Below are 17,084 nucleotides of genomic sequence, written 5' to 3' on the forward strand. Positions count from 1 at the left end.
GACCTATTTCTTTCCTTCCTCTGATGCCAGCAGTGGGAGAGAAAGCAGAAGGAAAAGGAGGAAAAAAAAAAAAAAAAAACAAAAAACCCACCCTCCAGTCCTAAATTTGTGACTCTCCCATCCTTGCTACCATTTTGAGCCAGTGTGGCTGAGCAAAACAAAGAGCTGGGCAGCTGTGCAGCAAGAGGGAAAAAAAAAACATGAAACGTCTTGAGCAATGATGGTCTGGCATGTGAGAGGAGAGGTGTTGGAGTCCCTTCTCAAGTCAGCTCCCTGCGGTGGGGCAGCCTCCCTCACTGAGACTGGGGAGGGCTGGCCTACAGTGCTTTCAATTTGGGTAAAACGGGCCGAGAAGGACACTTAAAAGTCGATAAGGTAAAAGTACGGTCACTCTTTGGACTGGGCGATCACTTGGTTGTGCATGAGGAGCATTTAAAGCAGGCTCTCTTCTCTGCTCACCTATGGCTGCCAAGGACATGTGCAGGCAGCAGAAGTCTGTGGGACGTGGTGCTGCCTGGGTGCACGCGTGTCCCGTGGGAGAGGTCTTCTCTGGAGGTTTCACTATTGCTCAGCACCCCAGCCCTAAGGAAGAGGGAGGAAACTGAGAACGGGATGATGATGGAGTGGCTGGCCTCGCAATGGTGTGTTACTCATAATGTGGTTGTGTGCTGCTAATTAAACTGGAATTATACTGTGAATGGCTTCATTCACTACAGCCTTAATTGAATTTTGATGAAAATTGCGTGGAACCTCATGGAAGAGGATGTTATGGTAGAGTATATCACTCAGGATAAATGGATTGCTTCCTTAGGCTCCTTTTTAGGAGAGGAGCCCTCACTCAAATCCCTAACCTTGTGTAAGGCCAGGCTGAAGTGGGGCTCTGTGGCCAGAAAAAAGTCTCACCCGCGACAAAGTACTAGTGGAGGGGACTGGTGGTGGTCAGCTGAGAGATTTACCTAGAAGCAGCGAGATGCTGAACGGTATAGCCAAGAGCTGGTGCTGACCAGCCGGCCCCATAAGGCGGCCTACACCAGCTTTGTGGGTGAAATGATGACTTGATGGGAGAAAAAAAGGAAAAAAAACCACACCAACCCTTGGAGCTGTGATCAAAGAAATTTGCTTCTTGCTCTCCACTCCCACTGTATCCAGGGAAACATCTCCCAGTGTTGCCTTATAAAGAAACAGCATCTCACCAGAGCAGAGCCCACCTTTCACTTTTCCTCCTCCAAACTCCTGGCATTGAGTGCTCCTGGTGTGGCAGTAAGAGAAGCAACCTTCCTCCTAGCCTGGGCATGAGGACACTGAGAGAGCCCGGGCTTTTCCCTCCCAGACCCCTTCTCCCAATCCTGGGCTGTTGCTGTGGCTTGAGAGGACCCTGGCAAAACCTCCCAGCCCTGCAGGCTCTGGAGGGATGCAGCCTCCCGGATGGATGCAGCCTCCTCAGGCTGCCCCAAGGCCAGCAGGCATGTGTCAAAAGCCTGCTGTTTCATTTCCTTCTCAACACTTCCTCTGCGGGGGCTGAGAGGGGCATGGGGGCTGCGTGCACCGCGCCTGTGCTGCCAAATTCATCCTGGGTTGGAGCCGGCTTTCTCAGGCCCTGTTTCTGCCTCCCAAAGCCTCCACTGCAGCCAGCGCAGATGCAAGGAGCTCACCTCTGGGGGAGAGACCAGCTCTGGTCTCGGGCAAGGCTCTTGGCTTGCCTAAGAAGTGCTAATGCTGTCGCTCGAAAGTGCAGCAGGCTTCGAAGCAGAGGTATTGGCACAGCCAACAAAGGTTTTAACAAGGTAACGCGCAGCCCAATTTGCTGTGCAGGCTTTTGATCCTTTCTGCTGTCGATGTAACAGCATGCCGCGCAGCTCACAGCTCGCTGGCTCATCATTTTCAGCAGCGTAAGGCACGCAGCTGCCTTGCCCTGATGTGTCCTTGTGGGTAAGGCACAGACAAAGCTCTTGATCAGCTTTTGCTTGAAGCCCAGCTCACCATTTCCCTCTCACCTGGGAAGTTTCTTGGAGGCAACTTCAAGGACATGGCTCGTGCTCCAGCAAGGATCTGCAGTTAAGAAACTGCGGTGGGACCCCAATGAGGAAAGGTGCCAGGTTGGTGCCCTCTGTGTTTACTCAGGCCCTTGCTCTGCAGCTGAAGGGAGTTTATCTGCACCGCATCCCCTCTCCTTTGCTAAGGGAAGTGCTCACCTCTCTTGCTGCAGCCGGGGAGGTTGGTTCAGAGGAGAGACAGCCAGCACAGCTGGCAGGCCTGTTCCACCGGAGAGTAACGTCCAGCACCTCTACAGCCCAACAGGAAATCTACACCAGGAGTAAAACCTCACCTACCCCAGAGGTCAGTTGCCTGCACTGCTTTCCCAGGCAGAAGGTGAGAAAACCAGAGCTGTTTGAATAGAAAACCAGCGGAGGGGCTGGGGACAAGCGCCTGGACTTGTGGGGCTGACTGGTGCAGGGCACACATCCCCACTGCCACCATCGGAAGCGTTAGGACACAGATGGGGCCAGTACAGGTGCTCCAGCGGCCGAGGATGTGTCCAGCGTGGCCTCCAGGGCTGGTCCTTCCCTCACAGGGCATGGCATGGCATGGCCCTGGCGTAGCTTTGGGGGCACACGGAGGACAAGAAAAGTCTGGCACCACATCCCTGTGAAGAGACCTGACTCATTTGCCTCAGGCAGCGGATGAATGAGGCTTAGGGAGAAAATCATGGAGAGGGACCGGATTGCAGCTTCTCTGTGTCTCCTCTCTCAAAAGCAAAGAGCAAAGAGGCATGTGATGGAGAGAGGAGGTGGGTACGCACTGCACGGACATGGGGCATGGCACAGGCAGAGCTGTATCCAGGATTATCGTGCAGGGTTGTCTGGAAATGGCCGCTCCAAAGCCAAATTTCAAGGTCTTGGTCCCCTGGGTGGACAGAGCAGCTGTTTCCTGCTCTGCTGTCCAGGTTGTGACAGAGCAGTCTCCCAAATTCTTCCCTCAGCATCCCCCCAGCACCCCTATGAGCTGTGCTATGGGATGCCTGCTCTCAGTATGGCTGCAGTACCTGTGGCTTGCCCAGCAGAGGAGGCTGCCTCATGACACCACTGTGAACTATTAAAAGCTGCAAGACGATTAAAATAAACTGTCACGGGACATTCATACCAAGCAAAAAGCATGAGCTGGACTCCCTCATCTCCTTGGAAAGATAATCTGTATTTGTAGGCAAGGGAGATGCCCTGAAGTTGGGAGGCGGTTGGGTGATGCTGGCAGGAGCCTCCCCAGACCCACCTCCGTGTCCGTGTCGGCAAGTGGTGTGCAGGCAGGAGCGCTGCTGCGGGCAGCTGACTCCGGTTTCCCCCGTCGAACAAAGCCTTTCCTGACGGCTGGGGCAGAGGAAGGAAACGCCCCGCAGCAGGCACCGTGTCGGGAAGAGCCGGGGCTGGAAAGGCCGCTGCTCTCCTCCCAGCCACGGCAGAGCCGTGTCCGTGCTGTGGGAGGTGATAGGAGGTGCCCGCGGGGCACCCCTCTGCCATGGTCCAGCTTGCCGGGGTGCAGGGCTGAGCCCTGTGCTGGTGCCTCTGGGCCAGGTGTATTTCAGAGGCAGGAAACCCTCCTGCCCACCTCTTGCAGAGTCAGGCATATACACCGCAATTGGAGCGACGCAACCTTGGCCGCGCTTCCCAGTACTTGCCGCAGCAGGCGAAGCATGGGGCTGAGGTCTGCTGTACAGCAGGGCACCTGCCCGGGTCCCTCCTAGCACCAACAGCCCCACAGGCCACGTTTGCGCCCTGCTCATGTTGAGCTTTGAACGGCCCTGTCCCACCAAGGCAGAGAGCGCTCCTTGTGAATTGTAGCAGGCTGGTAGGACTTCCACCCACCCCGGGGCCAACCAGCACAGCCCACAGCTCCCTTCGGCGCTCGATTTCCTCCAGCACAGGTTAGAGACCCCCTGATATCCCTCCAGCTGGTCCCAGCAACCCTCCTGCCTGCCCGACGGTGCCCCTGCCTCTATGCAGGCAGGTAACCCCCCTACCTTTACTAAAAACGAGGCACTTAGGGTCTTGTTTAAGCTGGGGGTAAAGGCTTGATTGCAACCACCCGAGTACCTTCACCGGGGATGATCACAGCCACCCCGTTCCCAGGTCTGCCAGCTCTGCGTCGCTCCTCACACGGCTGAAACTGGGGACCCATCCGCCCATGGAGCAGGGCAAACCCATCGTGTTTGAGTGACCAGGTGAGAGCAAACCAAGCAGCAGCGATGGGTTGCACAGACGGTAAAATTATGTTTTGACATAATTTGTTCCCTTCGCCTGCTTAGCTTTCTGGCGCTGCCTTTTTTCTCCCTAGTTGGAACCAGCACAGCCCTTCTTGCTAACCCAGGCAACTACTGCGCCAGGGTAGTCATTGCTCTTGCGTGGTTTTGATGCTACTGCTTTCTGGTTTTGCCTAGCAGTCAATAGATAAAATATTTACTGTCTTTTCTCTTCTCTTTTTTTTTCTTTTTTTCCCTTTTTCCTTCTCTCCTCTCTGAACTACCCAGCAAATGCTTTGATGCCAGAGCCAGTCATAGCACAACATTTCACAGAAAATAAGAATTGCTTGTGGCAAGTCCTGCTCTGCAATTTGAAGTTCTGTCCTCTTTATTTTAAAAAAAAAAAAAAAGGGAGAGAAACATTGATGGGAGAAAGACCAGTGGTGAAAGTCTAAAACCTGCCTTTAGAGAATGCTCACACCCATGTCTGCAGCTGGGCATAGGCTTATGCAGAACCTGTTGGGTAAAACTTGGGGACGTGTGGATCTGGTAGGGTCCTACTGCTAAATTACAGCCTTAGAGGATGATGTGGAAATTGTGGATGGAGAATACCGGCTGTGACTGGTGACTGGGATGTGTTTAAAAATTAAGTATCTCAGAAAACTAATGAAGAATGGTTTCAGCTGAAGAAATTTCTCATGGGTTGAAAACTGGAGGAAGAGGATGAACTGTCAACGATACAGCAGGCAAAAAGGGGTCGCCTTACTCATTTCCGAATCACAGCGAGACGTGAAGTGTACTTACCTGTGTTGATTATGAGCCCCGCTGAGCTTGATTATAATCTGCTTTCCCGGGCGGGCGTGCTGCACTCGGCGGCACGGAGGAAGTGCAAAAGGAATTTGTCTGTGCCGGGATGAAATGTGATTACCGGCTGCACGCTGCAGCAGGGGCTTGTTTCTGAGGGTCGGGGATCCCAAGCCTCTCAGCTAGCCTATGAGTGCTGAAGCACACGGGGGAAGTTTATTTCAGCTGGTAATGTTTTTTGGCCTGTTTCTGACTGGTTTGGTGCCGTGACACCTAAGCTGGCATTTCGTCACAGCACAGAGTTCCTAGCACGAGGTGGTCTTCAAAACCAAGCAATGGCTTGATGATAGCTTTATACTAAACGGAGAGCTTTGCTATAAACCAATTCTAAAGCAGCCACTCTGCAGAAGTAGAGGAGCTGAAAACTGCTTTAACAGTGGTTTTAGTTGGAGCTCGAGCAATTTATGAAAGGGATTGCCTGGCATGATGTCTGTGCTAGCAGGGCTCTGGGCTCAGTGACGCAGGGTGGCCACGGGCAGCATGAGCAGGGGGTTTGGGTATGCTATGGAGGGATTTCGGGTACGCTGCAGAGACCTCAGTGGGTGCTGGGGATGAAGAGGGCTGAGGGGAGACAGGGCAGTGAGCCCTCAACTTGTAGGCTCACACTCCCACTAGCCCTGGCACCTTCAACGAGGTTTTGGCAGCTGAGGGGTGAGTTTGTACCCGTCCACGGCCTGAACCTCTGGCTCTTGTTTCTCTGTGTCTGCCTTCCCCTACTAATGGCTCCCATGGGAAAGTTCCTGCTGCAGGGAAGGGGAGGAAAAGAAAAACCACAGAAACGGAGGGCTGAGGGACGCAGGGGGGGAAGCAGCCTCCAAGGGGCTGGCCTGCCGGAGCAGACACAGGGATGCGGGCGAGGGAGCTGCAGTGGGGGCAGACAGCACCCCCCACCCCCACATCCAGGTTTGGGTTCCCATCAGTCCAGACCAGCGGGGAGCTGCGCAGGAGGGTGCAAGTCGAGGACATGCCCGCAAATCCGCAGCGACCTGCTAACAGCAGGAGCCCAGGGGCTCCCTTGGGACCCAGCGTCTGGCACCGTGCACGGTGTTGGGGGGCCAGAGCATTCCCCTCCAGGCAGGACAGGCAGCTGGAGGAGATGGAGGCCCTGGGAGAGGCAGCGGTGAGGGGCGAGCAGCCTGCGTGCACCAAGCAGCCCCCTGAAGGAGTAGAAGAGAGCAGTGCTGAGGCTTTCTTAAACCCTTACATGTATGTGTGTGCATGTGGGTGTTTGTGTGTGTGCATACATGTACATGTAAGTTTATATATGGGTGTATACAGACACAGGTATGTAAGTTTGCATTAAGTAGAATGTGGATGTTATTCAGGGTAAAGTCCATCACATGAATAGTGTAAATAACCTCTAAACACATACTGCAAACTGTGGAAACTCAGTGTTGAGGTCAAAGACAAAGTGTATTTGGTAAGTGTATCAGGGTAAGAGATGTACAGCTGAGGCACCCGAACAGGCTGATGGCTGGAGAACGGGAATCAATGGGATAAAAAGATACTGTGTCTTTAAAAATCAGTGCAAGTGAGTCCGGGAGATAAAACTAAAGTGACTCCTCCAGAATGACATGGTTATAGCCTGGTACCACAAGTACATTTATTTAGGTGCCCTACCTGTGCATTCCCACTGCTGAAGAATATGCTCAGCTTGCTTCCAGCTTTGCCCTCTGCCCTAAATTGCCCAAATTTATAGCATGTACTTGGGAGACTACGACAATTTCCCCATTCCATATTTAACCCATGTTACCCAAACCACCTTAACTCCATCTGAGTGCAACTTGTGTGAGGAAAAGTAGTATTACTAAAGTCTGAGGCAAGCCTCTGGAGGGAGTGGGGCCAGCACGGCAGTAGTAATCCTGAGTCATACAGCTGATTTCTGGGTCGGTCGGCCCCTATGGTGCAGGGCTGGTGTCCCCCGCCAGCTCCAGTGTCACTCAGGCAGGGATTCCACCACGGTTTTATCATCAGCTTCACAGGGCTGTGGATATCCCCTTCTGAATTTTGCATGGGCTGGTAACGTTTTATTTTGGCTTGAATTCGTAGCCCTGCTCGCCTTCCGAACGGCTGTTCAGCAGGCAGAAATAGGAGAAGGGGCTGGAAAACATGACTAAATATGGCTGTGTTTCTGATTGCTACAGACTGTGGGATTAAGCAGCCCCTTCTTGCCAGCAGCCACAGCTGAAGTTCCCAAGGTTTGAGGAGCACCGAGGAGAGCTGCAGTCCAGCCCTCCCCCCCTTTTTTTCTTCTTTTTTTTTTGTTTGTTTTCCACGGAGAAATCTGCAACCTATTGTCTGAGCTAGCAAACTTGGCACCCTCCAGCCGCCTATAAAATTGCATTAGGCTTTTGTATTTCCTGTAGTGGATTATGTGTTGTCTGGATTTTGGATGATTCCGGGAGGGAGGGTTAGCCTTTTCTTTTAGTGGGGACTACAAATAATTGCATTTGAAATAATTTCATTTTCTTGGATATAAGAGCGCACTGGCAATTGGCAGAGCAGACGGACATGCTCTGAGACAGACATAGGCAGCTTCCCCTGCCTGCAACTTGCACAGCCCCTTTGGCCATGCACAAAAGGCACAGCCCTGATTCAGCCTGGCAGCAGAGCACTCGCCTTGTCCAGAAGCATGTCAATAACCTCATTGATTGCAATGATATTTCTCATGCTTAAAGATAAGCAAGTGCTTAAATGTCACGCTGAATCACAAGAAAAGGATTTCTTCGCACTCTTGCAGAGTCAGTTTTCTTGACCTAGCTGGCTCTGTGTTTGTGCACGCATTGGGTTTTTATGTGAACTCTTAGTATTTATGCAGATGTAGCACGTACGGGGAGTTTTCTTTACAAACTGGGATTTGCCTAACTTTGAAAATATCCTCTTGGCTTGTATGTAGAATATTTATTGTGCTTTATTGCCGTTTTCTAATTTGGATCTGAAGGCAAAGAGGCTGTAACTACTTCTAAATTGGAGAAATCAAATTTAAAAAAAAATTATGTTTTCAAATCTTATTTCAGATGTGTGCTGTATCAGCAACAATTGCATTGTGAAAGGGTAAAATCAGATTACAAGTGCTTATTGGTACGATGTTATCATAAATTCACATAGCACTTCCCTGTGCAAGGGAAAACTGATAATCTTTTGCAGCAAACATACAACCTAAGGGCACAATTTTGTGATCATGTTTATATGAGTAAGTAGTACGTGTCTCTTAGTCCCTCCGATACATATGCTGGACTGCTGAATAGCCAGCAGGTGGAGTCATCTATAATGGATGTGTCCTGATCTGGAAAGTTGAGTAAGTATGACTGGACACGTGGAAATTTCAGTTGAAAGTTGAGACCAAGGAAAATATGAGGAATGGAACTGGAAAACTCTGTGAGCGTGGAGGACACAAAGAGCGAAAACTTTAGCAGCAGCAGAGGAGGGGCCTGCAAAATGTTTGGAATAGCGAAAAGCCGGAGAAATCCTGGAAGCACTCCTGCGGCTTGGATCCCGAGGCGTAATTCATACTGTTGTAATTCGCACAGATGGCGGCTGTCTCAAGGGAAGGCTTGAACAGCTGGGAAACATCAGGGTGTGGGCCTGCTTCAACTGCACACCCTTTCTTTATCCCTGCATCAGTCACAGAAGTGAAAGGTGATGCAGGGATCGCTGTAGAAAATACCTGCAAGCCATTCTCTGCCCTGGGAGATGGCTCCTCTTGCTAGTTGAGTCACGTTAAGGACCAGCTTAGTTTGGCATTTTGTGTATAACAATGCACTTTCAGATACTTTTCAATAACTGATTAGGGAGAAAGAATCAGCCTTGACTCCAGAGATCAGCCATGTAGTAAATTCAGTTATAGTTAAGGGCCCCTAATAAACAGGGTGCTTCACTGAAAATGAACAGGAGTTACGTGGTAACACACGTTCTGTTCGCATGGTGTGCCCAGCCACCACCGGCTGTTTTGCTTTGTCCTATGCTACATCTGCCTGTTACACCGGGAATGAACGCTGCCTCCAGTGGGGCGTTTGCCCTTCTCGAGCTGCGCAGCCTCCAGCCTATTTGGAAACGAGCAGTTGCAAATAATGATTCGTGCTGTCTGCTTGTCTGTGTGCCCATGTAGGCTGAATAATAATGTCATGGCCACTCAGCTGCTACAGACTTGTATCTGAGAGCGGAGAGGGTGGCACAGCCCTGAGGTACTTCGGAGACACGGCCAGGGACGTATTTATGCAGGTGCTGTGGCTCCAGCAAGGCTACCGGAAGGCTGTATCAACAGCCATCGCTGCTGGCCTGCTGACATAGACTCCAGCCTCCAACAACCTCTGGTTCACTCATGACAGGCAGCCGAGTGGAATAAATGCCAGGTATTTCCCCGCTTCTTGATCTCTGGCACCCAGAGGGTGGGGGAGAGCCAATTTTTTTTTTTCTTCTGGTCTGCATCCCCAGGCACTCCCTGTGGTACCTCCGTGGCTCACGCCATTTATCTTGAGCCAGTCAGCCCTGCTGTCTCAACAGGAAAGCAAAAGAACTTTCGCTTCCCAGACACGCTCTTCACACAGTTTCCTATTATTATACGTTTTGGGGATATGGTGGGAGGCCCCTTCATATTAGAAGTGCTGAAGGACCTACTTTATTCCCCATCCTTCCAGGCATATGCAGTGCAGGCAGACAGCATTTTTATGCTAACTGCATATATGCAGATAACTGCATCTGCACTGCAGGTGTCGTACTGCTTTACCAGCATCAGTATACCTGAAACGGCACAAGATGATACCCCACAGAACCACAGACCAAGCAGCAATTAGCAACGATGAATGCGCTGCAGTGATGTTTGAAGCCAACAGGAAAATGAGACAGGAAAGTTTTGCTCTGAGCTCTCTGGTTGATTCCCGGCTGTTGACATTGCTGCTTTGCCAGAGTGCTGAGGTGCTCAGTGGCATTTGCTGAAGCCAGGTGTCCTCACTGCAAGAGGCGGCACTGGGAAAAGACCAGGTGTGTTGTGGGTGTTGACCCACTGACTGACAGCTGCCAACACCCTTGCGTCAAGAGTGACATATCGATATTGGTCCCCTGCCACTGCTTGGGGACTGGCATCCTTCCGGCAGACAGTTTAAGGCAGGTGACAAGGTCTTTGGATTTTGTTGACTTAGGTTATGTATTTTTGGCTGTGTGCTAACTGGTGACAAGAAAAGGCAGCTTCTGTTAATAAAATTTTGTAGCAAAGAGCTGGCCCGAGATAAGCAAGGAGAAATATTTACCTATGCTCGTTGCTACGGAAAGATCCATCACCACTTCCTGCGAAACCAGGACCAAAGTGCAGGCTGAAACTTTACTTTGGCGGCACTTCATTACCTGTGGGAGTACTGCTATCAGGAGGAAGAGCGTTTGGCTCCAGGAGCTTGGCTGGCAGGATAGAAACAGCAGGAATGAGCAGGGTTGGGCAAGCCACTAAACCTCCCCTGACCCTCTTAGCAGAGAGACCGAAACCACCGGGAAGGAGAGGGACAAAGCTGCAGGAGGCTGCGAGGGCAAGAGGGAGCTGGTCAGCAGGATGAGACAACATGTGTAGATGATGGAAGCAGCAAGAAACCGTTCTCAGTTGTGGTGGTGGAGAGGAAAGATTTGCTCTATGATTCTATGATTTCTATGCCTTCGTGTCAAAGCCTAATAGCCGAGTTTGTGCCTCACTTCATGCCTGTGCCTTAGAACCTTGTGTGAGTCATTACCTCTGCTCCATCCGAGCGCAGTGGGACACCTCTTTGTACTTCCATAGAGGTTTCACACCCGGCATCCTGTTGCCACCTGATCTCCAGCCCAGTGGGAGCACCAGCACATGTTCCTTCAAGGAATCCCTTCAGAGGGTGTCTTTCTGCAGGGGGAAAATCCCCACAACTTTACTCTAAAATTACATGAATCTGTTCAGAAAGATATATTCTTCATACCAGCTTCTGAGAGCTCTCTGGAAGGATAATGTATCTTACAGTTGCCTCTTGTTGGTCTGTCAAAGGCAAAGCACTGGTGAGTGCTCTGCAAACTTGTCCATAAAATCATGGCACATAGCAGCCTTTGGCAGGAGCGCTGTGCAGCAGTGGGTTAAGAGAGCAGTCAGCTGTCTGTTTAGTATGTCTCAGACATCACATACAAACACCTAAAAGGCAGCTGGGTTGTGTGAAAGGAAATCAACGGATTAAGATTGTAGTCCCAGCTCAAAAGCTTTTTTGTGACTTTAGGAATGCCTCATATCCCATCTGTTAAATGGAGATAATACCTATCCCATAAGCATACTGTGAAGATTAACTCTTTCATCTTTTTTAAGAGGAAATGGAAAGATCTAGAGAAATAATAATATGAAATATCACGGCAGTAATGACAGAAAGCAAACGATAGCATAGAGCATGGCAGAGGCAACTGCAGGTCAGTTTGGTAGGGAGGGTGCAGTACGCTGCCTCAGCTCTTTTCACCTGCACCATAACTCAGGGGCTCTATACTCTGCGGTGGTCCCGGCTGCTCTGCCAGCAGGCTGCAGACCACGGCCAGGTGAAAACGCCTCGCCAAGGGACCTGCCTACGGCACTGACTCTCCCAGGCACCGCTCTGCGGCGCAGACCATGCGAACACAGGATGCGAGGGGGAACCGGCAGCAGCTTTGGCACCTGCATGGCAGGAGATGGTGGAAATGGGGCTAGGGGAAGATGAAGAGAAAAATGGAGGCTGGGCACTGTAAAGCAACTCCTTCTTTCGGTATCCCTCAAGGGGAGTGTCAGACAGACGCCTAGATCACGGTGAGAGGAGCGGTCCCAAGTGCACACACAGACTTGTCTCCAAACTGTTTACTCCTAACTTGTCTTCAGGTTAAAGCCTTCTACAGTGCCTCACGGGCAGTATCTTAACCTGTAGCCTTCATCTAGAACCCCTCATTAAAATTAGGAGGAAGACAAATACAGAAATGCTACTTTTCTCTGAATGTGTAGCATCCCAGTCATGAGAATCTCAGCTTCTTTTCAAGCCAAGAGTGGACTTGAACACGTTCCTTCAATGTTGTTTGACAGCCTGGCTCATTTTATCAAACCCAGTCAAGATGAATGAGACACGTGTTTACCCTTGGTGGGTGAGCAGACAAAAGCTGCATGTAATTGTCCTCTGGGTGCCTGCCACTCTGCGGGGATTTGTAATCATTTTGAAAAAAGAGATTTTTCCCATCACTGGAGGAGACAAGCTGGCACCTCAGCACAAAACATACCACTTAAAATAGCTTTTAATGTGGCCTTGAAAACTATTTTTGGATCAGGAAAAATGTGGTGTAAGGGAAGACTGGAATCATATATTGTAACTGTTGCTCACAACCAAAGGCTCTACCATTTCATGAAGATCAGCAGACGTGTAAAGACACACCAAGATAACCTAACTGGTCCACGGGCTTTGTTACGTATGGTGATATTTGAGAAGTCAAGAAGGGCTTCCCCCTATGTGCATTGACTCAAAATGACCACCTCTGTTCCTGGTTTTCTCCTCATCCTCCAAAGCATTGGCAGGCGGAGGAAGAGTGCCATTCCTATCCTGTAATAAAGCCAACCGCAGATTTGTATTATGATCTGCAGATTAGTTCTCCATCAAGTTGCCACGGCTGCCAGACTACTTTCAGGACAGTACAGGCTGCCTGTGCATTCCTCATTCTAGAGCAGACATTGTCCTTGGTGCTACCAGACAGCAGCCACGTAGTAAAATCAACTTCATGTTTCTGTTGAGGATCCCAAATTTGATTCTCAAGATCAAAAATGTGGAGACATGCAAAAGGGCTAATGAACAGGCTTCAGGTTTTTGAAGACTCGCGTCTCCATCTGGTTGGAAGTCACCTGCACCAGAATGGATGAGGAGTTTTATATAAAAATGCAGGGGAAAGCCATGGGGGCTATTCGGAATGGGAAAGCAGATCAGCTCCTATCTCAAGAAATCAGATGCAGGCTGGGGCTGTGAGATGAGCCCTGGGTTGAGCTGCCCAGAACAGCATAGAGAAAGCCTGGAAAAGGCCAGAAAAGACACGTGCCATGCGCAATGGGAGCTTGCGTTGAGCGGGAGCCGCATCAGGTACCGAGTTGGGCAGCACATCCCCGCAAGCTGGGTGCTCCTGAAGCACCGGATCAAGTCAGTACCTCTCACCCCAGATTCGCCTCAGTTCAGTACCGCTCCTTACACCTCCCCCCGAAAGGCAGCTCGGCACAAGCGGGGCCAGGAACGTGGCTGTGCCTGTGGCAGGGGCTCGGGGACACGGCTGTGCCCGAGGGAGGGGCGTTCTGCATCCCTGCGGCCAGCGTGACTGCCCCAGCCCTGCCCGGGGAGGTGCTGCAGCCACCGCGGCCCATTAAAAAGACGCACCGGCCCAAACCACAAAGCCTTTGGCCCCGTTGCAGCAATGCGCCGCCAGCAGCAGGCAGGGACTAGGCCGCCTTCGCGCCTTAACCTCGCAGCCATCTCTCCCCCGCAGCCGCTCGCAGAGCTGCGCTCTCGGCCCAGCCCAGGCGGCGGGGGACGAGAAAGCCCGGGTGCGGGGCTGGGCGGACGCCGCCGGAGGCGAGCTCCGGGTGCAGCGGGAGGGCCGGGCGGGCGGGCGGGCAGCCATTTCCCGCCGCCCCGTGCGGCTCGGCAGCGGCGGCGGCCGCGGGCGCCCTGTGCCCCGCGCCGGCCCCGCCCCGCTCCGCGCCGAGCCCCGCCCCGCCCGCCGCCGCCGCCGCCTCCGAAGGTTGCCGAGCGGGGGTCGCGCGGCTCCGGCGGCCCGGCCGGCGTTTCCGGAGATTGCCGAGGGGCTTCGGCCCCTCCCCAGCCGTCGCCGAGCCTGTGACCGAGGCGCTCCCGTGGGTCGGAGCCCGCAGCGCCCGCTGCTCTGGTCGCGGCGCGGGACGCGCCCTCCTCCTCCTCCTTCTCCTCCTCCTCCTCCTCTTCCTCCTCCTCCTCCTCCTCCTCCTCCTCCAGCAGCGCCGGGCGTCGCAGTGACAGAGCGGGGCGATCGCGGCGGGGGGCGGCCGGGGCTCCGGCGGCGCGGATGGCGGAGGGCGGCCAGCCCCCGCAGCAGCAGCAGCAGCAGCCACAGCCGCAGCTCCTGGCCGGCGGCGGCGGCGGCGGGGGGGCCGCCCGCGGCGTGAAGCGGGAGCCGGAGCTGGAGCAGCCCATGCCCGGTGGGGACGGCGCCGAGGGCGGCCACAGCAAGCGGCTGCGGACAGAGGCGGAGGCCGACGGCGGCGGCATGCAGGTAACGGGCAGGGCCGGGCCGGGCGGGCCCTCGCCAGCTTTCCCGCAGCGGGGCTCGGCGGCAGGGGGGCGGCCGGGCCGGGCCGGACCGGACCGCGTTTAATTTCGGTTTGCGGGATTCAGCTCGCTGCTGACGGGCGCGCGGCCCTTTCCCCCGCCGGCAGCGGCCGGGAGCAGCGGTGGGGAGCGGGTCTCCGCCCCAGGGCTCCCCGGCCCAAGGCGGGCGGCTCCCGGGGCGCAGCCCAGCACGTGGGGCGGCGGCGCGGGGCCGCGGCCCTCGGGGAGCCGCCGCTGGGTCCGCCGCTTCGGGCACCGCCGTTCTCCGCCCGCCGCCCCGCCGGCGCGCCTTGGGAGGCCGCGGATGGCGGGGCTGGGCAGGGGGCACTGGCAGGGCTTTGGGGGCCGGCGGTGGTTTACCCGTGCCGTCTTGGGTCTCGTAAGCCGTAGGGAGAAATCCCAGGTGCTGCCTGGGAAAAGGGGTCGTGGGTCGTAGGGTGGGCGTCTTCCAGCTTGGCACAGGGGCTGCCAACAGGATCTTACGGTCCTGTTGTCTTCTGCCAGCACGTTTTGATCGTCCCCAAAACATTGCTCTTTCCAGGTGCGTTCGCTTTTGTGTTTGTGGGGCGATGCCGCCAAGGTATTTCTGCTTTCCTTTGTCTGGGTGTTGTACAGGGTTGTTTTATTACGGCAATCACGCTGGCCTTTTTTGCTTCTGTTTCTTGTGACGAGTATATCGGAGCTCTTTGGAAGCAGCGTGATTTATTCATCTGAACTTGTTTCTCTTCTCACCTTTTTTTGGGTTGGTAAGCGCTGCTGATAGTTTCCAAGGGGAGCATCCTGTCCTCTCCAATGTGCTTCTCATCTAGATGCCAAATGCTGGCCAACGATCTTCCCTTTTTATTTCTCAGGCTGTCCCCAGTTTGCATGCTCAAGATTTTTTTTTTTTTTAAATAGCTTTCAGCAGGAGGGGTTTGTTTGTGGTTCTGTTTCACGTTCAGCCTTTCGTGGTGGTCTCTCCACCTCACAACATCCCTTTTTCCCCAGTGTGATGGTGTGGGCTGAACGTAGGCTGGAGCTTCACACCCTAGTGCTGCCACTCGTGCTTCCGTAAGGGCTAGCGAAAACTGTGCCGTGCTCTTTTATTCCTTGAAGTAGTATCTTCTCCCACACGTAGGTGTCAAGTATGACTCAGACAATGTGTATAATTGCAAGGAGAAAGATATTGAGCGTTGAAGGAGTGCTTATACATTGTGTCTTGCTAGGAATTATGAATGAGTGCGTGAACATGGTGACATGAAATTCTTCCAGCTCTTCAGAGTAGAACTGAGGCACAGGTCCTGCGTAGCTACAGGAGGTGCACCAGTTTACCTGCAGTTAGTGGTTAAACTGGTTGGTTTTGATGTAAACCAGTGGTAAATCAACTGAAAATTGCCCAGGAAGGGACTTGAACTAGTTTAACAATACAGTCCTAATTAATTTTTTTTTTTATTGCAAACGAGTACCATTTCTGTATACATAAAAGGCTTCCCTCTATGTTTACATTGAGGAAAGTGTTTTGTTACTTGTTCAATGAATAGTACAAGATACTAAGATTTCAGCATTCAGCCATGGGGCTATGACAGTGTGCATGCACAGCAATGTGTAATACTGGTGGTAATGGTAGTAGGGATTAATTGTGGATCTTAGCGGAAAGTTGGGTTTTGTTTCCGTATCAAATGCTGGCAAACAGTGGAGAAATTAAGTGGAGCAGTGCAAGTAGCAGGGTCCAATTTTAAAGTTAAGTGTGTTTATCATCTATGTAACTGTTCTTCAGACTGGGACCCCCATATTGTAGTTACTTGGTATGCTTAGCATAATTTTAATCTTGCCGTATGTGTGTGTGTGTGTATATATATGGAAAAGATTTTTCAATCTTTTCGATATAAAAGATGAAAATAAACATATATATGTATGTATATATGCACACATACATACCATTATGTCCAGAAGTTTCCCTTGACTTTTTTTTTACTGTTAAGAGAGTGTGGTTTATTTATTTGGAGAATCTTCTCATGATTGTAAGCAAGAAATACCAAATCTGAAGCCAAATTTACAAATAATGTCAGAGCTAGGAAAAACATGTTCTTTAATGTTTGGGAAATTCAGTATCTTTTTACCTAAAAGCCAAAACAAGACTGCCTTTCATGAGGATTTCTGTTCAGAAAGTGTGTTCTCTTGAAGTACCTTATTTTACAATAACAGGTTCTTTTTAGTAAATTCTCTATGTTTAACGGTACGTAATGCTTACAAGAGGAATAAAGAGCCTATTCTTTGATTCCCCGCCCCCCCCCCCCCCATGTACTAGAGGCTTTCTGGAAGATGGAAATAACACCAGCAACTGTTGTACCTTGTTTTTCCTGCAGATCCTGTCAATTTTCTACTTCCTGTTCCAGAGCCACAGGCTGTTGCTGTGTAAACTTGGTGACCTCGTTGTCTCTGGGCTGATAGCGAGGAATCCCGGGGTGCCACGCTTGCCACATTTTCTTCTTTGCATAACCTCTACCTACTGATGGTTCAGGGTATGAACACAGCTTGTAATGCTGAAATAAATAATTTAGCTATAGAAATTACTAATGTAGCTATAAAACTAATAGCTTTTTTTTGGGTCTACTAACATGAAATATAAAAACCTAGCCTATAGGAAGATAAGAACAACTTATCTTGTTGTTCACACTTTAAGGCAAAGTGTGCCTTAAAGCTTAAAGTAGCCCTTAAATTTA

At 51.8% G+C, this 17,084-nt stretch overlaps 1 protein-coding gene across 2 annotated transcripts in view; it reads left to right on the forward strand.

The window, feature by feature from the left end:
• Positions 1 to 14,119: 14,119 nt before the first annotated feature.
• The window catches only part of RBFOX2 (RNA binding fox-1 homolog 2), a 167,418-nt gene continuing 164,453 nt past the window's right edge, over positions 14,120 to 17,084 (forward strand). For both annotated transcript variants that reach the window (XM_059817036.1, XM_059817037.1), the window contains exon 1: positions 14,120 to 14,326. In XM_059817036.1, the coding sequence (XP_059673019.1) occupies positions 14,120 to 14,326 (207 nt within the window). The remainder of the gene's footprint in view (positions 14,327 to 17,084) is intronic.

The sequence above is a fragment of the Gavia stellata genome, chromosome 4 (genome assembly GCF_030936135.1).
Source record: "Gavia stellata isolate bGavSte3 chromosome 4, bGavSte3.hap2, whole genome shotgun sequence".
Taxonomy (NCBI): Eukaryota; Metazoa; Chordata; class Aves; order Gaviiformes; family Gaviidae; genus Gavia; species Gavia stellata.